General features: G+C 53.3%; 4 protein-coding genes across 4 annotated transcripts; 2 read left to right on the plus strand and 2 right to left on the minus strand.

The window, feature by feature from the left end:
* Positions 1–214: 214 nt before the first annotated feature.
* COCSUDRAFT_67634 (methyltransferase FkbM) lies at positions 215–4,816 on the minus strand. Its single transcript, XM_005644395.1, has 9 exons — positions 4,512–4,816; positions 4,300–4,390; positions 4,083–4,175; positions 3,544–3,712; positions 2,899–3,079; positions 2,379–2,545; positions 1,650–1,713; positions 1,325–1,556; positions 215–828 (listed from the first exon to the last, which is right to left on the minus strand). The coding sequence occupies exons 1-8, from the start codon at positions 4,734–4,736 to the stop codon at positions 1,356–1,358; spliced, it is 1,191 nt and encodes a 396-aa protein (XP_005644452.1). The 5' UTR covers positions 4,737–4,816; the 3' UTR covers positions 215–828; positions 1,325–1,355.
* An 860-nt stretch (positions 4,817–5,676) lies between these two features.
* On the plus strand, positions 5,677–11,254 carry COCSUDRAFT_67635 (UDP-Glycosyltransferase/glycogen phosphorylase; the record flags this gene model as incomplete). The annotated part of the gene is made up of 10 exons (XM_005644396.1): positions 5,677–5,724; positions 5,922–6,014; positions 6,461–6,607; positions 7,028–7,243; positions 8,024–8,284; positions 8,758–8,955; positions 9,408–9,569; positions 9,862–10,099; positions 10,592–10,665; positions 11,129–11,254. The coding sequence occupies 10 exons, from the start codon at positions 5,677–5,679 to the stop codon at positions 11,252–11,254; spliced, it is 1,563 nt and encodes a 520-aa protein (XP_005644453.1).
* Positions 11,255–12,812: 1,558 nt separating this feature from the next.
* COCSUDRAFT_67636 (hypothetical protein) lies at positions 12,813–18,837 on the minus strand (the record flags this gene model as incomplete). Its single annotated transcript, XM_005644397.1, has 10 exons — positions 12,813–13,875; positions 14,216–14,437; positions 14,694–14,842; positions 15,106–15,223; positions 15,496–15,606; positions 15,941–16,501; positions 16,732–16,874; positions 17,230–18,352; positions 18,530–18,632; positions 18,827–18,837. 10 exons carry the CDS (start codon positions 18,835–18,837, stop codon positions 13,687–13,689), a joined length of 2,730 nt encoding a protein of 909 aa, XP_005644454.1. The 3' UTR covers positions 12,813–13,686.
* A 1,345-nt stretch (positions 18,838–20,182) lies between these two features.
* Positions 20,183–22,693, plus strand: COCSUDRAFT_19032 (hypothetical protein; the record flags this gene model as incomplete). The annotated part of the gene is made up of 8 exons (XM_005644398.1): positions 20,183–20,331; positions 20,439–20,472; positions 20,576–20,620; positions 20,772–20,881; positions 21,192–21,335; positions 21,611–21,871; positions 22,232–22,337; positions 22,583–22,693. 8 exons carry the CDS (start codon positions 20,183–20,185, stop codon positions 22,691–22,693), a joined length of 960 nt encoding a protein of 319 aa, XP_005644455.1.
* Positions 22,694–23,190: the final 497 nt, after the last annotated feature.

The following is a 23,190-nucleotide window of genomic DNA, read 5'->3' on the forward strand; positions in this document are numbered from 1 at the left end:
CGCTGTCATTGAACCTAAGCATTGTACCTGCGCTGTTCTGTGACTGGCATGTGTTCAGACTGCCCTGCTTTCCGTGCACTTGCTATGGAAGTCTGTGCCATTGGCTCATCCATGATATCAGTGTTCGCTCGCGAGGCACATGCATGTGCACAACTCGCCGCCAAGGCCAAATCACTTGAGTGATCACGTCATGATCAAAGCTTGAGCTGCTCTTCAGACATAATGCTTACAATCTGCGGATCAAGCATACTGCACATGCGCATGCGCCTAGCCAACCCACCATTGCCTGTCCTGCCTGTTTCGATTCTTACCATCTTAGACAAGCTCTTCCCACCTCCTAGAAACACTGAGGCTGGCATTGGCCAGGGTTTTATAAATAGGTGCATAGCACACTGCTGCCACAATTCAATTTTCAGGCCATTCCTGTCGTGACGACTGGCGTCAAGCGTGCAACAGGGTTCCACATGCGTTCCGTTCTGCTCTTGCTGCTACAATACTTCAGCAGCTCTTATTCAACCAAAAGTGTGCAATGCTGGCCTACAGCAAGCCTGCCTATGAATACAAGATGGTTCTATGGCACACTAATTGTCCTGCTGGCTACTGAAATTGCAATGATCGCAATTGGGACTGGGACTGGAGAAACTGGAAAAAGTCAATTTGCAAGTTTGCAGAGCCACAAGCCGGGGTCAGGTTCTTAATCAAACAGCATGTATGCAGAAAGGGTAGCTCCTGAGATGACTATGTATGCACATGAAGGCATCCCTTCTTGCGGCAGTGCATCTTCTCCTCTTGCTTCAAGGTGTGCCTCGAAGTCCAGCTAGACACAACCTGCAAAGCAGCAAGCCAAGGACATCAGGCCAGGGGTAGCAGTCAACACATATCAAGTCAAAGTTGATAAACAAATTCCTCCATGATGTACTCCTCTCTGATAAGAAATAGAATGTGTCTTGTGATATAATATGTTCATTGAGCAGTAAACACGGCAACGCTTCAAGGTCAGGAAGAGTTGTGTAGAGAAGAATAGCAGCATCAAGATAGAGCTGAGCAATTTGGGGACACGCCACGTTTCTCTGAGAAAAAATATGTTTTGGCACCTGAAAGTTTGCAGAAGTGCAGAACACTCAGAACAAACCTCCAACGGCCGCGTTCCGCGGCCGATTGGATGTTCTAAGGTGACACACGGGAGCTCAAAAGCAGCAAGGCCTCGGGAACTTCCTGGGACTCACAGCGAGCGACCGAAACGAAAATTTTAACAACTATGTGAAGGGGCGCGCGTTTTCGCACCCTGGTGGTCACCGCTTTCAACACGCTCAAAAGCTCTCACCTGGGCGTTCTTGGAGTTCCGACCCTCGGGTTCACCAGTCGAAGAACATCGTCTCCGTGAAGAGCTGGAATGACACGAAGGACGTGTCCGCGGCGCGACAGGGGCGCATGATGACCGGCTTCTCTGGCAGCTTGGTCAGGGGTATCTGCTCCACCGTACCGGCAGGCTGCGAGGCGGAGTTGTTGCTGGCGGTGCTGGCCGTGGCGTGCACGCCTTCCTTTTCCGTAGTCACCTACAACGTGAAGAGACCGAATGAGACCAGGCCCCGGCCCCGGGGGGCCCAAGGGAAGCCATGTACCTGCGAAAAATCTCTTTGGCGGGGCACCTTCGAGGTGGAGGCCTCGGCCGTCTGCCGGGATTCCGCTGCTGTGAAGAACGCCATCTTTTCCCTGCCACGATGAGGACAGTAAACCGACGAAAAGCAAGGTCAACAAGAAGCCTGAAGCTGCAATTCTGGGTGTTGGCCCGCGTCTTTGTAGGCTTGGGTGCTGACCTGGCCGTGATGTGGCCAAACGTGACACGTGCTTTGCATGCATAATCATTGTTGCAATTGAGTTTTCCCTGGGACAGATGGGTATTTTCCCATCAAGACATTCCCGCCAGAAGAAACCCAAAACTTCACGCCGCGGTGCTGGAAGAGACTTCATACTTGCTGCTGGAGCCCCTCCCCGGCATTTTCCAGAAACGATCTAGAACTCCGAATGCGAGCTCGACTCGGAGTAGCAACGTTGTTAACTATCATATAATAAGTATATATGGTCCTCGCTGACGTGTGAACATGCCGCTGATATTCATTAAGTACCTTTAATAGGGCCTTCAGTAGGAAAGCAGCGGTACCGGTAATTTCGGCATGGCCGCCAGCCCACCATAAATGCCATCCAGAGTCTGGATTCCAGACCACGACTCGGTAGGTCCCAGCTAATTATTGCTGCACAATTATATCAGGGACACTGCTATTTACAGCCATTCCGACGGCTGAGTCAGCCCCCAGAGCAATGTACGGATCTCGAGCTTACGATTGGTTGCAAAAGGTCAGTCACACTGCTCTTCAGACCTACTCTCCCCAGCGCGCCTGGCATACAGGTGGAAGACTCTGCTGCCCTTCTGCGGCTCGTCCACGGTGAGGTCCCCAAAGCCGGCCCCCGCCAGAATGGCCCTCACTGCATCCAGCTCTGGAGTGCCGCTGCCCTCGTCCCCCAATGACTCCACCTCCAGCACAACCTGACACAGAAAGATACATCAGCGCCAATTTCGATATCTCTGTCAGTCACACAGCAAGCACTTTATTTGATAATCTCCAACGTGGACTGAAGAGCCCTCTAGGGACCCCGAGGATCCTCCAGAAGGAATGAGAACTTTGATCTGCAATCGCATGGCAGAACTACCAGTGTCACTGCTTCGGCCGCAGAGCACAAATCTATGAAACCGTAGATCTACAACTTTCAACCTGACAGAAGGGCACGAATAGGTTTTGTGGAGGCAGATGCTCAGACAGGGGAATATTGTGTCTAAATGCTTGTGTTGAAAGGGCAAGTTTAGGCTGTGCCTCAGCCATTTTAGGTGCGGTAGATGACCTGGCGGATGAGTCGCCAGTCTTCGTGTGCTATGCCACGCAGCACGTCCAGCTCAGCGCCCTCCACATCGATCTTGAGCAGGTCAATTCGGGCAAGGCCGTGGCTGCGGATAAGATCGGACACCGTGCACATGCGGCACTCTTCCGTTTGTGCGTCCAGCAGGTTATTGCGCACATACCGCCTGCGCGCCAGCAGCCCACATGTTCAGTGGACTGGTACACAGAACGGACTTTCCGTGAGGGTGCGATTGTGTCTTACCAGCAGCGTAAGGGACCTTCCTCATCAAACTGCGTGCCATTGAGAATGCATGGAATTCTGGAGAACCTCATCTGGCACCATCAGATGCATGCCCTGCTTCTGGGCACAAGCTCTGTCCTTTAGCACCATCTGTGGCGCTAGATAAATGCCCGCCCCCTGGCTTCATCAGCCTTGCACCGGACCTGCCCTGTGCAGATATTTGCTTGGAATTTGCTAGACGATGTGCATTTGACAGCATTCCGACAGCATTCCACCGGGAAGGGCCTCCAGCTTGCTGATCATATTCTCCCCTGCAGATGAGAAGGGATGAGGCCAACGTGGGACCATGCAGCAATGTGGAAGCAAGGACAGGGCAAGCGCAGCGCAGTCCAATAAAGGGGAGCACACCGCATGCTCCAGTTGAAAATGCTGCTCGGAACAACGTAGTAGAAGAAGCGTGCGGCTCTGTTGTACAGAGAAGGCGGCATGCCGGCCAGCGCGCGGATGTTCTGCTTCACATACTCTGCGATGTGCCTCTGGTGGAACTCCTCATCCTGCGGGTACATCGTGCTCCAGCCTGCAGGCACATGCCGGCACATGAGCGCAGCTGCCGTGCACGCAGCATGCATGCAACATGACAATACTATGACATACATTGCTCATGTGCCGTGCGTGACTTGCAAGCAAGAATAAAGACTGTGCAGATCAGACGGCAGCCCTTTCTGACTGCATTGGCATGCGCCTCGTCTTTCCTAGACATCTCTCTTATGGTCTATCTAGCACCTCTGGATAGCAGTTACAGCCCGCTGCTTGTTCCTGACAAGCGCCGTGAATTTCTGGTCCAAAATGCTCTGTTTGGTCATTTGCGGAACAATCCTTTATGTCGCCAATTGAGGATGCCTGCAAGGAGTATTGCAAGCGCAGTGGAAGGGTTTGCAGACACTCACATGTGAAATTATGGTACAGCGTGAATGTGAAGCTGTCCTTGGTCCCATCTCCGATGCCCCTCCTGATTGGTGTGATGTCTGCAGCCGACTTCCCTGTGCAAGAGATGCAGAGTTTGCGTACGATCTTAGCGTGCTGATCGTGAGGAAAATGCCTTCTCAAGATTGGTTGAAGAAAGCGCAGACAATGGTGGAGAACTGCAGGACCTCTAAAACTGACCTTGTTCCCTACACCACTCTGCATGTGAGCTGATGTTCTGCTGCATGGCATCGAAGATGCTCTCCACCGGCTCAACACAAAAGACCCGCCCCTGGAGAATCACCAGGCTTGTTTGCTTTTCCTTGTATCAATGTCAGGTGACGTCAAGGTGCAATATGCAGGTATGTTTAGACTACATCAATGTCTTTCTCTCTTCCTCAGCAGATACTTACCGTGGTCCCAACAACCTCGGCAGCAAACAGGGAGAACATCCCTATGTTTCCTCCGCAGTCCAGTACAACATCCCCTCTTTGCAGCGAAATGCCATGCTGCAGGTAGAGCTGCTGCTCAAATATCTCTCTGTACAGGAAATCTAGATCAAGCGTGCTGACAGCAGAAACTTGTAAACCGTTCGGGAGGGTGACTTGAAGATTTCCGGAAGGGTGAACAGAAGCCATGCTGCAGACCACTTTGCAAGGTGCGGCTGCTACGACCCATAAACATCCATGGTTAGTACTGGGATAGGCAATGAACCTTCAAATACCATATAGCACGCGAAAATTGAACAATCAACTTTACCTTCGAGGCTTCTCCGACATGAGTCTTGGAGATATTTTGGACTGCCCAGATTTGGGTCAACCGCTTTGTCATTTGATTTGACTCGTGGTCGAAGCATACGTCGTCAAGGTAAATGCCAGGCAACTTCTGAATTGAATGCCTGTGGGACCTTGCAAGGAAACAGATTACGACCGTGCATACTTCGTGCGCCTTGGTATTCCCAATTTGTAATATTTCTGGTGGTGATGCCCTCACGGGTTCAGCCAGCCACTTTGTACGGCAGTCGTTGAGCATTGGACAGATTACACAACAGCAACGTACAGTTGAAGAGTACTTCATACCTTGAAGCTGCGGCCAGAACAATTCGACGCCCATTCAAAATGCAATAGGTATATTGCAAGATGGAGCATAGGGTGGGACCCTCACCAGCCAGTAGCAGTCCTGGTGGAGATGACAGCGATGAAGGATCGGAGAAGTATGGAGGAATAGACATGCTGACACCGGAACGGACATGGTGCCCACGAAGACAGCACTCAGCTTTCCATTTACCTGCAGTCTGCATCCTTTCTGTTCTGCTCTGTGCAGCAGGACCTGCTTTAGCTGGCAAGGTACGATATAGAGTACAGAGTGATACAGCATAACGAGCCATGCCTGACTTATATGCACCTTAATGTCGTCATGCCTCCAAGGGGATCATCAGGAGGGGTGAAGCTTGTCTGACACAGTGCAGCAATCACTGTGTTATCCATCTGCATGCTTGAAATTTGAACTGAGCACTTGTACTTTTTGGTGCAGATCTTGGTCATACCACTGCCAAGCGCAGAGTCACATACATTTGTGATGGCGAAGATAGTGGAGGAACTGGTGGCGAGGGGAAATGACATCCTGGTGAGACCCTGCTGCCTGTGGAATATCCTATCCTTCCCAGCAACTTCCTGCTACCTTCACAATTACATATGCACTCTCCTGACCAGCCCGATTCACTGACCACATCAAGCAGGCCACAGCACATAGCATCGCTCTGCTGGGTGATTGCAGGTGATACCACGAGATCAGGCACAGACTGAATCTGGTGTGGCATGCAGATGATCATACCGGAGAGCGACCTGTCCACAATGGACAAGGTGAATGCCAGCGGATTCCAAGTAACCACCTACAAGGCAGCATTCACCAAGCAGGTGGGCTGCCTACAGACTTGCATCCATGCCTGGACACCATGTCTGGGTATCATTCCTTGCATGATGTTGCTGAAGAAACAGCGCAAGGCCGCGGAAGGCTCCTGCTGGATGTGGCGAAGCACCAGTGGTGTAGAAGACAGAAACACCCAGCGAGCATGTCGGATTGTAAGGCCAGAGACATTTGCAGCGGTGATTTGGGGCCTCATAGCTCTGCAAAACATTTGCGCAAAACTGCCAGAATCTTTTGTGGTGGCAGCATTATTTTGCTCACGGTATCAGGGTGGGCTGCGCAAGTATCAGGGCAGCCCCACTTTTAGAGCAGCGGATTGCCTGAAGCTCTCCAGGGGATTCTGACATGCTCACTATTACCCGAGTGCTGGCCATGTTGTCAAAATAAAAATCACAAATCATGAAATAACACACTGATAAAGGATATTATGGCTTAGGAAGTGAAGGAGCTGGTGCGAGGGACTAGGGAGGCTGTGGGCAACAACTTTCTGGGCAGCCTGGAGAGTTTTCTGGTCTACCTGGACTCGCTCATGAAGTACTGCGAGCTCTTCCTGGAAGACGGCGAAGCAGCGGCCGTCATGAAGGTGGGTTGTGACTAACACCCAGCGCATCAATGTAGGAACACAGTCGAGTTCGGCCAAGCGCCTCGTCTATCGTCAATCTAGGGCTTGCTAACCAAAGCACATAGCTGTTTCCTTGAGGACTTCTCTAAGCCTGAGAGGCTCTGCGCCTCTGCAACCATTGAATATCCGTGGGCGCGACTTCCAATGGAACATGCTCGAGTTTGCTCTGGTCACTGATTTGGGGCCCGGTATCGTGTGGCGGCAGCAGTGCCCTTGGTGACAGCACGATCTGACAGCAGCTTCAGCAGTTTTCTATTTGCACTATTGTGGGGTCGAAAGTATGTTGGGATCTTTTAACATGAGTGCTGACACTTTTAGTGTACGGAACCCACTGCAAGGGTCTTCCTCATCTGATCGGGAAGGCTGTGCATGCACTGCCAGGAGTTTGACGCGGATGTGCTGCTCGGAGACGTGGCGTACGCGTGCGCGATGGGGCAGAGTGAGCTGCTGCGCCGGGGCGATCCGCGCGGGCGGCTGCCGCGAGTCATGGTCAGCGCGCTGCCCATCCTGGATCCTCTGGTGCCCGGCCGCATGGAGAACATGCCCAACAATCTGGCCTACGTTCCCCAGCTCGGCACCTCCCTCTCCAATCGCATGGTGCGCTCCTGGGCTGCCTGTTTCCTGCTACTGATCATTTCTGTGAGGAAAGCACGTGGTTCAGATGCATGCCTCACCTAGCTGGCAGCCTCCTTCAGACACACGGCGGGCCCCTGGCCTGTTCTGTTCCTGGCCTGAACACTTCCAGTGCTGCTGACACGGTCAACAGAGAGTCTAAAAGCGGCGTACAGACATGGCTATGTGCTCCCAACTGGGGATTTCCCTGTCCAATCGCATGGTGCGCCTTCAGTCCACGCCCTTTGTCTTGTGTCCCTCTTGGGCTCCGTCTGTTAGAGGCTTTGAAGCACTGCGCAATGAGACCTGACCATCGTGATGTTCATTTTGTATGCTCACCTGCTCGACCCATCCAATGGGACCTCATTTGTCCGCTCCTTTGCAGAGTCCTTGAGATTTGCCGCCCCGTGCTAGTGTCAGCATCGTGGCCCCCCTCTCTTTCACTGCACAATCGCATGTTGCCGGCATAGCAGTTGTGCAGTGCTTTATGGCAGGCCTGATTGGTTTTAACACGTGCAAAGAAAAGAGGAGATATGTTTACTACACTGCCATGTCAGGTGCCTTCATGTGTGGAGCAGTGCAGGCTGGTCCACTGGGTCTAGAAGAGCACACCCTTGCTACAGTACACCTTTTGCATTTTTAACCTTCCCACCAGGTCCTTCCATGCTCAGCAGGTCAAGCTGGCACTGTAGGGTCCTGTGGATTACAGACATTCTGACCCTTCATTGACCCGGAACCCTGAACACACCAGTGCATGCTGCGCAGACCTTCCTGCAGCGTGTGAAGAACCTGGCCTTCTACTGCGGAAGCCTCCTCGGCGAGCAGCTGCGCGCGCTGCCCCTATACACCCGATTGGGGACAGTTCACGGGGTGGATTGTCTGGCCACCTCGACGGTCCACGGCTCCGCCATGTTCCTGTACAACATGGACTTTGCCATGGAGTGGCCCCGGCCGCTACCGCCCACCGTGCAGCTCGTGGGCGCCCTTCTGCCGGCAGCCGCCAAGCCGCTGCCCCCGGCCTTCCAGGTGCGGGGGTTATATATAATATCTTGTGCTGTTTTGTGCACTCTACAGCATTGGTGGTGGCCGAGGCCCTTGCAGGCTGAGACCGGCCAGCTTGTCTTAGCTAGAGAATAAGTTTCGGTGTTGGAAGCGACGGAAGCACTTCGAAGGAGTGACAGCAGGAGTGATCCTCCTGGCAATGGAAGCTCTTGCAGCAGCAATTCCCCCTTTGCATGTCATGCTGGAGCAATCACTTGAAGATAAATAGAGTCCATGCTTGTGGGTAAAGAGGGCATAGATAAAAAGAGTATGCATGGACACTTCAATGCATCCTCTTACATTTAGACATGTTCTCCAATGCATGCTGCCCAGGGCCATGCTGCCTGCACAGCCGCGCCTGTCATTGCATCCTCTTACACTGCCTAAACAATCCGGGTCGCAGTGCAAAGACGAGTTGTATCAGAACAGGCAACCTGTCACTGTCTGTGCCAAATCAGGCGCTGCTTGAGGAGGCGGGCCCGGAGGGGGCAGTGTATGCATCGATGGGCACGCTGTGCAACTTCGGCGCGGGCGAGTTCGTGGAGATTGCGCGCGCATTGTCTGCCCTGCCAAACTTAGTCATTTGGAAGCTCGCCCCCGGAGACCTGCCCGGCAACGCCACCGTGGCATCCCTCAACCTCAACCCCAATGTCAAGGTGCGCCAGATCTGGCGGCTCCCCCTTTTGAGCACATGACTGGCATGCAAATGACACTGTTGCTCATCTACATGTGCATGCAAAGGCTGTGGCAGCAATACATTGCAGCACTTGCATGACCGAAAGCCCCACACACCACTGACTCTGATCATCAAGTTGCCCTTTCTCCCTAGACAGATAATGGTATGACACATGCAGACATTGCGCTCTGCTCTGTTCTGCTGCATGCACAGGGCATTTCGAAGACATGCAATCACTGATGGAACACTTATACACAGCAAGGATACTTGAAGCAAATTGAAGGCACCTGAGCCTGCAAGACACAGAGGAACAAAGATTCTTTTGAAGTGGCCCTGAGCATCTTAATCAGTCGAATGGCAAAGCTATGTCTCAGGCGGGGTTAAATGTGTCAATTCATGAGGCAACACTTGACAAGGTCCACTCCTGCACAGGTGGTTGACTGGACGCCCCAGAACGATCTGCTGGGCGACCCTCGCGTGCGCGCATTCGTCACCCACGGCGGCCTCAACTCCATCTACGAGGCACGCCCTGCTCGCACTCTCCTTTCATCCTTCTGCCAGTCAGCTACACAATCACAGGCGCTACTTTACCCTGTTTAGGCTGCTTCTTTTCAGTGACTTCACGAGCTGGTGGCCCTCCCAAGCATTTCTGTGGTGCAAGATATGTAGCCATTGAGTAAATGGATGGTAGACATTCAAAGTGACGACATCAATATTTTTTACTGCCCCATTTGAGGGTCAAACTGATGCCTTTGATGCCGAGGGATCACACTCGAAAGTGTCGGATTTGCTACTCTCCAGGCAGCATATCACGGCATCCCAGCCATAGGCCTGCCATTCATTTGGGCTCTAAACAGACTCAAATTAGTATTCTGTGATTGCGCAGGCGGCGTATCACGGCATCCCAGTCGTGGGCCTGCCAGTGTTCGGAGACCAGCCGGACAACGTGATGAAGGCGGTGTACAGGGGCTTCGGCCTAATGATTCCCCCGGGGACAATCACCGCTGACTCGCTGCTGGCGGCCGCGCTGCGAGTCATGGCCGAGCCCAGCTTCCGGGAAGCTGCGCGGAAGGTGTCGCTACGCATGCGCGCGCACCGCCTGACACCCGCCCAGAAGGCCGCAGGTGAGTGGCAGGCCTGAATTGTTGGCAAGCGCTCCGTATGCGCCTGCAGCATTTCACAGCAAGGAATATCACACCTTTATTTGGATATGTCCCTGATGTCACCTGCAGGGGTTATCGACCATGGCAGTGTTGAGTGCATCAGAAGAGGGCCCAAATGTTATGCAGATCAGGACTCTCCCCCTCCTTGTGAGGTCAGCCTACAGGGCAGCTTGTTCTTGGTGTCAATGCAAGTACACCATAATGGAGCGAATGCCCATGGCGTGCTCGGACATAGTCTGCTGTCTGCCTGACTGCTGCCTTCCACTGGACAGAGGAGGGTCTGACGCGCTCAAGATTTGATCATGCAGCTCTGGGACTATCCTTTGCCATACGTCTTACCATCTCCACATAACCACTACCGGATTCAGCAGAAGGTTATTTTCCCCCTCTACTTTTCAACAGAAATATTATCTTAGTTGCAAGTGTGATGACATTTGGGTGATATGCATACAGACTGGGTGGAGCATGTGATGGCAACTGGGGGGGACACCTATCTGAAGACGCCAGAGCACCTGCTGCCGTGGCACGTGCGCCACATGCTCGATGTCTACGCATTCGTAGCAGCTCTCCTGGCCGGCCTGCTTTGGCTCAGCTGCGCTGGCATGCGCGCCCTTTTCGGCGGCCGACCGAAGCAGGCGCGTCTCTCGGGCTCTGCATGATGGAAGGGTGTTTCTTTTGCTGTAGGACACCCGTAAACAGTCGGGAGGGCCCTGTGTTAGCCCAACGGCCCTGTGGGGAATTTGCAAAGGATTGAAAGGACTTTATTGGTTCATGGTGTGCATGCCTTCAATGTTGGCTTGTGAGTCAGTGCTGAGTCCTCAACATAACTCTTGTCGTGGAAACTTCCAAGGATATGCGTCTCGAGCAGCCCACCTGGAGGTCCTGTGTTTTGCATGTAGGCTCCAGTGGATCACACTGCAGGGGCGGTCATGCTGTTGCAGGTCAGTATGAGTTGGATCAAAATTGAGGTGTGTGCCAATGCATGTTCAGGTGGACGAGAAGATTCGCGCGAGGGGTATCGGAGATGCCTCGGCGCTATTTGTGCCGTGCGTGGCCGCCGCCGCCGCCGCCGTCGGAGCGGGGCTTGTGCTGGCAACATCTGATCTGCGCAGCTAGCTTCTACCGCTTGTTACAGCACAGTAATCAGTGAATACTGCATTGGGCCAAACACACATGTCACTTGTCAGCAGCGTGTTTGCTGGGCCTGGACATCAGGGATGCTCCCTCATGGGAAAGCAACAGCTCCCAGCAGCTTCCTCAGTGGAAAGCAGACCTGCTGGCTTCAGCTGGAATGGTGCAGGGATATGCATAGGCAGGCGCAAGCATGTGCCACCGCTCAGAGGTGCAAGCCCCGGAGAGATATGCATGGGTTGGGGGCCGTTGACCTATTGAAAAAAGTTCGTGGGAAGGAAACCAAGCAGTTGATATTGGAGCTGGTTACATTTGGGCAGGAATCCATTTTCAGCTGCACAGGTCAGCTTGCAAGCTCCCGTTAATTTGGAATGTCGGCAGATTTCTGCTGGTCCTGGCAACTACTTCTCTGCAAAGTAAAAAAACAGGCCTGGCAGGAGGAGAATGATCACATGCAGCACTGTCAGTCGTTAAGCAGCTGTTGCGTGCTGTCACTCCAAGGGCAGCTCCGTAGGATATGTTGTAGTTGCCTCTGATAGCCAGCAGTTGCAGATGCCCTGATTTGTGCACACCTCTACACCAGCTCATGCATATTGTTGCCGCGATCTATCTGTACTGAACTGTCTTGACCATTACCTAAAACGCCAATTGCATCTTTGGACAGATTTGAAAATGTGCGGCAATGATTGCCGCAGTGAATCTCTGGAACAGCGTTGTGTCCTAGCGCTAGCTTGCTAGGAGTTTGTCCAACCTTTGAATTGAACAAATACTTGTAGATAGGCATATTTTTTACGGATTCCCCCAGGTTCTGGAATAATGGCATCCAGACAATGTGTTCTTGTGTGAGCATCTGCAGTTGCTTTTTCTGCCGCTTGCATTCAGATTTGCTAGAGCAGGGTTGTGAAGTAAAAGATCAGGGTGATGGGTGGTTAGTACGGCAATAGTGCAGGTTTATTTAGCTGAAGTATTTTCTTTTCAATGCAGATCCTATGTAATAGCCTGAAGGCTGCATCTGTTGGTACACATGGGAGAGAAGTGAGAAGCAGTAAGAACTAGTTGTGCGCTTTTGCACGCGTGGCGCAAGCATGGAGCATTCCAGGCTTGGGCAAGGCAAAGGCCAGATCTCGTGATCATCCCAAAAGCACAAAAAATGCTGTCTGGGCCATGCGTACAGCTTTCAGACTTAAGATGCAGAGGCCGCGCCCAATAGCTGCAGCTTCAAGCAAACTGAACAGCTCCTCGTCACATCTCCTCTGTCATCTCGACTGGCAGGAGTCTGACCTGCAGCTTCAGTAGCAGGTGGGTCACAACTTTCAGATGACATTGCATGCAGCTTCACGTGTCACTAACTGGGTTGTGTGCTTGGTGTTCTTGTCTGCAGCATTACTATAAGTGTACAGCGCAGCGAGAAAATCTAGGGAAAGCTCAGGGCAATGTGACAATCAGTGCAGGGTGCACACGTGTGCAAAGGCACCTCAAATATGTATCAGTGATCCCACCATGGCTTTGAACAGCGCAGTTCAAAGCGCTTCTAGCTAGCATTCAAATCTGGTTAAGCTTACACACAACACTGTTCTCACACCAGGCCTAGCACTGAAATGGCAATCTCAACGAGGGAAACCTAGAATATCATGCGATCCCTTTCATGGACTTGTGTCACATATGTACAGGAGTAAGTATGACTCAACAATTAAACTGATGGTACAAAGAAAGCCTGCCACAATCCTACAATAACAATGGGCCTAAGCCTTGTATCTCAAGTGCAACTATCACCCAATCAAGATACCTTGCACACACGGCATTCACCGTCATTCAATAATGCAGTAGATAGCTGCGGCATCATTTGATGCACAGTCGGCATGAATAAGTTTTCATCTAGAACTTGGCCTCATTTCTACAGATGCGACTGTCTGATACGACGGGTTTTTGCTGTAAAGATGCCCTTGCTGCCAGCTGAATTTTCCTCAGGACAGCTCCGAGAGTATCAATTTGAAACCCGAAATATTCTTCTCATCCCTCCTAACACACCCAGAATTGGACATCTCCTGTCAGATTGACACCAGTGCATGCATGCATGCGCCGTGCATGCACCGCCAGCTAACTACACCCCTTTAAAAACCCATACCCTACTGCACTTCAGAGGGGTAGTAGAGCAAGCTTTTCCCATGGCTGCACCCTACAGTCCTCAACACCCCATACCCAAACATAGTTCACGGGTGCAGAAGCGCATGCTTGCGCAGTGCGTGCTGCGCCAGCAACCATACAACCCTCACATTCCCTCACCCTACTGGAGATCAGAGGTATTCAGTGCGCCGTGCATGCTATTCTTATGTAGGTCACAGAGGCAGGAGCGCATGCATGCCTTGCGCCATGCGTGTCACCCTACATTACCTGAACCCCCATACGCTACTTGTGTTTCAGAGGGGCAGCAGCGCATGCTTGCGCCGGGGCCGCGCCACGACGCGCGGCTGCAGCAGGACCGCCAATTCAGCGCACAGCGCAGCGCGGGTGGCACAGGGCTCGATGATGCGAACGGCGCCGCCTTCCTCAGCAGCGGAGGGCAGGCCGCGCTCTGACCAGGCCAAGACAACATCGCTCCTCAAGCACTGCGCATGCATATGTGTGTTAGCTCGTACCGGGTCGCAAGAGTAGGTCTTGTTGGACATGTGAGGACGCCTGAAACTTGTGTCCCTTTCTTGTTTATCTGCAGACTGGCGTGCATGTCTGCCTGATGGCTTCCTGACAGTACATCTTCTTTGCTGCAAGTGTTCAGTCGTTATTCTCACAATCTGAGCCACGGAACTCCCCAGACAATAATGGCAAGCGTGAGTGCAGGGCAACACTATTCTAGAGATGGCAGTGTAGGCTCTGCAGTGTCATCAAGTATGCACGCATGCTTCATAAGCAATCCCTCCATCTTGTAAAGGAACATCGAGGAAAGCCCACCTGGAAAAGACTTGATGGCTCGCCAGCGCCCATCACCACAGTCAGCTTGGGCACAGTGGCCTCTGAGAAGGCGAAGATGAGGTTTGTCAGTGCGCGGGCGCTGTCTCCTTGGGCACTGTCTTGCATGTCGGAGTTGCTGTTGGCAGGCGAGCTGAGGTGGGGCAGCAGGAGTGTGACCACTGGCATGTTGAACGCATCGCAGAACCTCACGAAGCGAGCCGCCTGCGGTAGAACAAATTTTGCATGTCACACAGGTACTTCGCAGCACACAGAATAGGATTCCTGCATATGCATTATGTGATTATGAATGGCACAAAAGAAGCTTTACGCAGCAGCACAATGTGTGCAACTGAACAGTTCATCAGGAGCACACAGCCTTGACAGAGCCATGAGCAATGGCCCTGATGCGGAAGAGACAGATTGACCACAGCAAGTGCTGCTGTGATTTGATGAGTCATCGGAAGATATGGAGCCTCACCCTGATGGGCACATTGTTGCGGGGCGAGGTGTGCAGAGCTTGTGTGAGCGGAGGGAACGCCAGGATACCCACGGCTCTGCTGCCCAGCCGGGCAAAACCCAGCGCTGCCGGGCTGCCCAAACCCTCCAGTGCCAGTTGGCAGACATTTCCTGCATGTGTCAATCATTGTCACAAATCCAGTCCACACCACAAAATCTGCAAGCACATTGGGAAGGGATATTTTTATGCATACAGGCAGGATCGAGAAAAACACCGTTGCCATGCATGATGGACTGTGCACAAAAGAAGGCAGTGGCAGAGACATTCCAAGCAGTAGCAAATTGCTAAAAGATCCTTAGATAACTCCTTCGAGAAGTTCTCCTTGAGTATGGAAGGAGAGGAGCAATTTGGGGTGCTTGAGTGCTTCACTCACCGCCATCCACGATGTCCCTGACAATGAGGTCTGCTGAGACAGGAACGCCCCTGTGCAGATCAGCCGCCAAGGCATCCAGCTTCTGGCACATGCGTTGCTCGGAGTCCAGGCAGTTAACCTGCGCATGCCAGAATGCGCTTGATGCAGCCCATGCCTTTGTGCATGCTCTTCACATGCACGGAGGCCATGAGTTTCAGGTTGAAAGCACTGTGTTTGAGCAGATGCCTTTATGTGCATAAAAATCTGTCAGGACAGTCTTTGAATGTCAGGACACTCTGCGAACGACCTGGTAAACAGCATCATCAGCAGCGGAGATTGGAAGATCATGCAAGAGATGGATTTCATCCGGGTGGGTACACCAGAATCAGGTAAGAGTAAGCTAGCACACACTGTTGGAGCTGGGCTGATGTTGGAGGCAGGCAGGTACATGAGAACCTCCCTAACCCTCCGCAGCGCATCTCTCTCTGTGCTGCACACCGCCGCCAGCTGGCCGTCCGCCACCTGTCACACAGCAATGAACTCATCCCCGCTGCACACACATCAAAATGCTTGCCTTCCGCAGCATCAGCAGCACTCTTGCGACACCACCAACAGCACCGCCAATGCCGATCCCTGCTAATAATGGTGCCACGAGAGTGCTGTCAATGCTAATGAACGAAACTGGCCAAGTGTGAATCCAAGTCACCTATGGCCCATCGTCATCCCACAGATCTGGAACATTCAACTCTACATCTACACCCTGCAGTATTCAAATCTGTACTTGTTGACAGACAGCAGTAGGTGGCCAGTGGCGCACTTGATTGACTGTTGCTGCTGCTCGGTGCAAATTGCCTACGCCACGAGAAGGTGCAGGCCCGTATTCGCAGGTAGCCTGCACCGGCCGCACAGCGCACTGCAGAGCAGCAACCAGCGCCGCAATGAGGCCGAGGGACTGCTGCATGAAGGCGTGCAGGAACGCCGCGAGGCGCCCCGCCCCCGACGCGGCCAGCGCCGCGGTGCTCGCCGACAGCCGGCCAGTCACAGCGCGATCAGTCACCCTCGCTGACTGATTCGTCACCCATGATGACCGATCAGTCATTCCCGGTGACTCATCCGGCATGCGCGCCGCGCTTTGGCTGCTTGTGTATTGCATGGCAGATGATGCCACCGGGTTGCTGACCCTGGGCTCTGTCTGCGGCTGCGGCTGCTGCACTGTGAAGGTGAAGTCTGCGGTGCTCCTCAGCAGCGCAAAGGCTTCGCTGGAGGGGGGGGATGCCAGGTTGACGGAGAGCTGAGGGATCACTCCGCTTGCATCCATCTGGCGTAGGAGCAGGTCTGCCCAGGGCTGTATTGCTGCTCCATGGGATGGCTGAGGAGAGGCGCTTCCGCTGTATATGGCAATGACTGGATGTCCAGTCTGCGCAGCAGCAGGCATGCATCAAGAAGCAGCTCCCAACCTCATGCAATGCGTGAAAACGACACGTTCTGTACTTCTAAATTTGGCAAATCTTCTAGGCACAAGTTCGCGGTGCCTGTCCAATGCATGGCAGGTGAATGAGGGGTGCAGCCCATAAAGGAGGTGGCACATACTACAGGACAAAATGAGAACCCACCGGAGGCTTTGAGTTTTTGGGTGCTGGAACGTACCATCACAGCCATGTCCATGAGGTGAAGGATTTGGCGGGAAGCATGATCAGCGCACGAGGCATTTTCAGACGCTGCTGCATCCAGGCAATAAGCAAACACAGGCCGGCCACAGACACTGCCTTGCACCGGTAGCACTCCCCTTCCTGCAACGCCAGAACGACAGAAACACCCTAAGACCCCATCTTGTCCAATTGTCATATACATGTGTTGCTCTGTGAAGGGCAGTACTTATGCAGGGGCAGTACTTCAGCAATGCACCGTATGGGGTAGAATGCACAAGAGGACAATCACTGGCCAATACCTATAAGCAACTTCACCCCTGTAGTACAGCTAAAGAGCGATTTGCAAAACAAGACATGGCCCATAATCACCCTCTAGCCCCTGAACCCGCACTGCATGGTGTCTGACTATTCAAGCAAATCCGTCTCAGAATACCGACACCAGTGCAGGAACGATCATCCCCATGTCAGAAACACCGGCGCATTAGGAAAAACTCACCTGTAGAGGTTTCAGGCACAGCCTTCAAAGAGCCTCTGTCCAGCAGCTGCCCCAGCCGCCATTGCGACTGCCACAGAAACATCTCGTCCTCCGCTGAGCTTGGCTGAAGCCGCCGCACGCTCTCGGCATGCCTCTCAGCCGCGCTGTCCCTGGGGTCCAGGCTCACAGACCGCGTTAGACGAGCAACTGCAGCAGGAGTGGTTCGTCGGCCCTGCCTCGGCGCAACTGCTCCTGTTCCCGCTTGTCGCGCGACTCTCGCAGCAAGCTTCACTGAGGACGGCGCTTGCTGCACGGCCGACCTGTTCCGGCAAACGCTTGAATGACTGCTTACAGCAGCTGTGGAGTCTGTAGCCGTCTGCGCGCGTGCGGCACCCTTCGTCTCGTCAGCTCCATTGGCCGCTGCCGGGCATGGCCTGGTCTTCGTGGTGTTCCTGCCGGCCGCATGCGCCAGGCTGGACGCCAGCAGGGCATCCTTCTCCATGCATGCGCTGCCGCCATTATGCACTGCTGCGCCTGTTTTGGCGGAGGTTATGGTGTCCCGTGCCTCTTCAGGCAGCGCCCACAGCAGCCCGATCGCCAGATCTGGCCCCCGCGCCGCTGTCGGCGGCAGCATCGTCAGCGCCGCATCCGTGTCAGCCCACAAGTGCTCCATGTGTTTGCCGCCGTCTTGGCTCACTGCCGGAGCTGTAGCGGCCCCCTCGGCCTGACCGCTGCTGCTTGCCTGCACTGTGTGCCCTAAGTCACTGCCGCTTCCTCCCTTCTCCATAGGCTGTGCATGGTGTGGCGTAGCATTGACAGCAGCAGGGTCAGTCTGCTGTGGTGATCCTGTCCTGGGTGCAGCTGCTGTGATGTTGAGGGCGTTCCGCTCGACGTGGGGGTCACCGATGGGTCTGGAAGCAGCCCCGGCGGCTGCTGCAGGCGCGCCGGAGTCCTCTGTCAAGGTTCTGTCCAGAGCGCCCTCGATCACCACTGCAACGCTGTCTGCAGTCAGGTCGGTGTCTAGCCTGGAGGATATCTTCTGTCCACCCTTCTGTGCGCTTGCACTGTCATCACCCTTCTGGGCAGCTGCTGCCGCCGCCGGCTGTAGTGTTGCAAAAACCGCTGCCGCCACTATCGCCTCCCCCTGGAATGATCATGCAATGAAACTCAGGCCTCGTGGCTCATCATAAGTTTGTCGTGAGTTCATCCTTGCTCTATTTCCCGCTCTGCGTACATGTCCATGCAGGCACAAGCTTACATGCTGAAAGAGCAGTGACAGCAATCGCAGCTGTAAGTAAGTTGTTGCAGGAAGACGGCATACCTTGCTGTCATTGGAGTCGCCGGCGGCCTCTGGAGCTTCCAGAGGTGCCAGCCGCGAGTAGACATGCTTCTGGTAAATGCTGTCGAGCCCGATCGATGGGTTCCTACATGACAGCAGGGGCACAGCAATCAGACTGTCGGGGCAGTTGACAGTAAGTAGCATGATATCAAGGTGAACCCCTCATACAATGTTTGGATCATGAATGAACTTGCAGCAAAATGGAAATGGACAGAGGGGCTCACGTCACATTAGAGAAGGTTGCAAAGCCATAATCTCCACTGGAGTCCCAACCCTTACCCTGAACACATCAGCTCGTGAACTTCAGGGACTAGGACCTGGAGCTATGCATGCCGAGCAAGACGGCAGCTTTCACATCTCAAAGTGAATAGGAAGGTTAGGGGCAGCCGTCTTTTGCTGGTCTGATCAGATCTTTCCACTTCAAGCCTGATACTATTCTCCCCCTTTTCAATGTGAACAACCTGCCTTGCAGCTTCAGATGCATGCCCAATCTTCCACCTGTTCATACTGTAAAGGAAGGGCCACACGATGTACCTGAGACTCCGGCGGAGGTGCGTGAGAATTTGCGACCTCGTTCCAAGGCTGCAATGTGTACCTCCCTTGCCAGAATCCTGATAGAGAGCCTCTCCCGAGTCGACGAGTCAACTGCCTCAGAGACATGGCTAATTTTCGTCGTTTGATCTATGAATGGCCCCTGCCCTTCCGTTTCTCTATCACTTCGCAAAAGCACCCGGATGGAGATCTGCACATGTTTTGCGTGCACGGAAGTATCATGTCCGCGACCGGTTACCCATCGGCCTCGACACTACACCGAAACATCGGACTTGGATGGTCCTATGCAGCAAGCTGTCGCCCAGGATCCTCACCACAGCTGAGATGCGGATGTAGCACCCCTTTGTTCCAATCAGGCGAGATTTTGAACTAAAGAGTCTAATCGCATTAGAGTAATCTGAGATCTGAGACATATTGGTGCAATGCGCCACATGCTTACGACAGGGAGACACTCGGGATTGACCCAGCGATTGACCCCGCATGCAGTTGCGGAGTCACCACCTGGGTTACGTCAGGGACATCACGGGGCAATCAAGAGGAGGTCAAAGCCAAATCCAACAAGATCTGGCATTGCCCTGCAACTATTAGAAGACATTCTTGCACTGCGAGGTTGTTGACGCTGCGTTGACCACACAGCACTAGAAAGAATCCTGTTCCAAAGCCGTGTCTAACCGCACCCGGCTTTTCTTTCGAGCCTGTGCTGGAGTGTTTAATCTATTGCTGGACGCTACATCTGTTGCTTTAGTACCTGTAGTATTTCTTCGGGTTAGTGGCCGTGCCATCATGACTTCTCCGATGGCCAACGGCAGGCATACGGCACAACTGCCTGCAATTGACCATGAGTTAGAGGCAAAGCTTGCATCCTTCAATCAGGTGCTTGCATCGACATTATGACTTTCGAACCTGGCCCTAAGTGTTCCCTTTAGTACCTGAGGTGCACTTGTTTCTTTCGATCCTAAAGGAGGCACAAATACAAGCGACCAGTATCCATATTTGGGGCAATTCTGAAGTGCAGCCAATGTATGGCCCTCATTTGCGTACTAGTAATACATCCATGCCATTGTTGTTTCCACGTCTTCTTGAATGGCCTGTGATTGGGGCTTCCTGCTGTTACAGGTCTGCTTTGCCATCTCGTCTGCCAGAGACCCTGACATGCCGATCATCTTTGCGTCCCCCAGTTTCTACGAATTGACAGGCTACACACCTGAAGAAGTACTAGGAAGCAATTGCAGGTGACCGCCTGCATCAAACTGTTCTTTGTCTCAGGATAGCACGCCTACAAGTCAGCAATAGATATGGTAATGGTGTCTGGCTAAATTCTTGGTGTGTTTGCCTGCAGATTCCTTCATGGACCAGACACATCACGACAAAAGGTGTGCTCCCGGGGAGTGGCGGGATTGTAGTGTTTTTGGGCGTCTTGTCAAACATGCATTGACTGCAGCTTCCCCTCATGTGCTGCCCTTCACTGCTATGCAGGTCATGGAAATCAGGAGCGCCATCCAGGAGGAACGAGCAGCACAGGTTCGAGTCACTTTGCTTAGCTCAGTGTGCAGAACACAAAGGCTAGCTGCATGGTACCAAGGAGCTCAGTCTCACAACCCTGGGATTAATGTTCAAAGGTTTGTTAGGCTTCCGGTGTTGACTTGAATGTCCATTTTTTCTGTCTTCGCAGGTCTGCATAAAGAATTACAAAAAAAGCGGCGAGTCCTTCTGGAACCATTTCTACCTCGAACCGATCTTCGAGGACGCGGGAGTTGTGGAGTACTATATAGGCACGTCCTCGTGATTATCACTGCTCAGAGACACCTGTGCAGCCCTAAGTACTTAAGCGAAGTCTCCTGCGGAAGGCAGAGTGACGTTGTAGATTTCAGTTCGTATGAATGAGATTGTGGGCCGTGGCCATCAATACAAGCATTGTGCTTCGTAGGTATTCAGGCCGATGTGACTGAAGAGGTGGAGACGGCCAGACTTGCTCAGGCCACTATATCAGGCAAGCTTCCTGGTGTTCTTTCTGGTGTCTGGTGATTCTCAAACTGTATACCTCCCTGCCACCGGCATCTGGTGATTACTGGAATGCATGACACCCTGCCAGAAAAATCCGTTTCAATGCTCGCATTCAAGTTTGCCGAGGGTATGCTGCAGCTACATTCTTGTGCGCTGAATGCTTACCTGTGGCGCGTGCAGATGATGTGCCCTTGGTGCTGACAGATGAGCCCAGCTGCGCTGATGTGCGGATGTCAGAGGAGCGCGTTGCTGCCCGCCTGAGGAGCATGCTGAGTCAGTGGCACAAGTCAGGCTCAGGTGCGCCGCAGCTATGACTCAGCAAAAGCAGGCATTGAAATTCGCAACACTGTGCATACTGACCATTTGCAGTCTGCGATTATTAATCATGTCATAAACAATGATGACGCCTTGCTTCACAAGACGGGAATCACGCTTTCGTCCTTCTGTATCATAATGAGAAGCCCTCGCACATGTGTTGTAGGTAGTAGTTGCTGAATTCATGTCAAGTGCGCTCACTCAAAATGCCCCAATGGTTGGGAGTTCTACTATCTGCCTGACCCTGCTTATGTGCTCTATTGTCTCCCGCTCTGCAGGTGAGGGACTTGTGCACCATGTCTCAGGGCCGGTGGCCGCCCCGTGTGTGCCCACAAGCCTGTTGCAGCCTCTGATGAAGCTGGCGCAGTCCTTTGTGCTGGCCAATCCAGATGAGCCCGACTGCCCCATTGTGTACGCCAGCCAGCGCTTCCTGGACCTCACTGGCTACCCCAGGTGATCTTCAGTGTTCCTTTGATCATGGTGTGTTGTTCTATGCGGGGAAAGCAGATGTGCTCGTGGGCATTGCATCTGATGTGATGATCTGCTTTGATATTTATCTCTCGTTGTATGGTACTTATGGTACTTATTACCAGTTCAGTATAGTATTGGTGCGGATGCGATGCATCTGTACGGATGCAGTGCCTCACATGTCTCCAAGTGCCGTTTGTGTGGGTGTTTCAAGCCTGGTCTAGGATGGCGTAGAGGCAAAGCCTTTGATACGTGCTCAATGTGAGGATGAGAGGGGTGCGGCATCTGTGAGGTGGAGCTGGCATTAGTCATTCCCTGACGTGCTGCATGCTTGGTGGTGTGCAGGGATCAGGTTGTGGGCCGCAACTGCAGATTCCTGCAAGGGCCTGGCACCAATCCAGAGGACGTGCAGCGGTTGCGGGATGGCATTGCAGCCGGCGGGCCTGTCACCGTATGTTTCTGTCCTTCTCTTTGCTGCTCACCAGTCTCCTTATTATGTTTCTACAGCGGGCACGCAGAAATGGTCTCTTGGGCATTTCTGGAAGGTGTGTGTAGAAGGCCTTGTGCACTACTTTCCTTCTAGCTCCGAGGGACCATTCCTAGGTGATGTATGGCCCCTAGGTGCAAGAGACGACATCTGCATGTATGCAAGAATGGACAAGTGTAGGTGGGCTTTGACTAGGGCATTGCATGCAGGTGAAGCTGCTGAATTACAAGTACGATGGCACGCCCTTCTGGAATCATCTTCATGTGACCTCTGTCCGGAACGCCTGCGGGAAGGTGGGCACAATTTTCTTCCATCATTGATTTCATTGCCCCTGCCACTTGTTGCACTGTACTTACGGTGTAGCTTCCTACAGCATGCACTAAATAAATGTGATTAGGCATGTATGTCTGCATGAATTGTGAATCTCGTGCATGGCACACAATGCAGGATTAAAACTTGACTATATGCATGAGCAGGTGGTCTTCCTCGTGGGGGTGCAGCTGGACATCACAGCGCCACAGACGATCCCGGAGGAAGCTGCCGAGGCGGCTTCCGCGCCGGTGGAAGCTGCGCAAAGGCAGCCAGATCAGGCGTCGGTGCAGAGCGTGCCTGTTCAGGCCGCGGAGCCCACCGGGAGGGCCTTGGTGGCGCAGCGGGGGGTCTGCGGCGCTGTGCGCGTGGCCTGCCGCTCCCTCTGCCCCTCCGCTGGCCTGCGCCGGAGCACAGACGACCAAGGGATGCTGCGCCGCTCTCATGACTTCTCTGCGCGGATCTCCACCGATGTCTGCCGGACGCCGCCGGCCTCGGCCTCGGCCAA

The sequence above is a fragment of the Coccomyxa subellipsoidea genome (assembly GCF_000258705.1).
Source record: "Coccomyxa subellipsoidea C-169, whole genome shotgun sequence".
Lineage (NCBI taxonomy): Eukaryota > Viridiplantae > Chlorophyta > Trebouxiophyceae > Coccomyxaceae > Coccomyxa > Coccomyxa subellipsoidea.

Bases quoted from the DNA above. Each gene is read 5' to 3' on its own strand.
- COCSUDRAFT_67634 (XM_005644395.1), bottom strand. From the start codon at position 4,736: ATGGCTTCTGTTCACCCTTCCGGAAATCTTCAAGTCACCCTCCCGAAC. The intron at 3,713-4,082 runs GTGAGTGTCTGC...ATGTGCCTGCAG, and splicing joins GCTGTACCATAATTTCACAT to GCTGGAGCACGATGTACCCG. The intron at 1,714-2,378 runs GTCTGAAGAGCA...TCATCGTGGCAG, and splicing joins AGGCGCGCTGGGGAGAGTAG to GGAAAAGATGGCGTTCTTCA.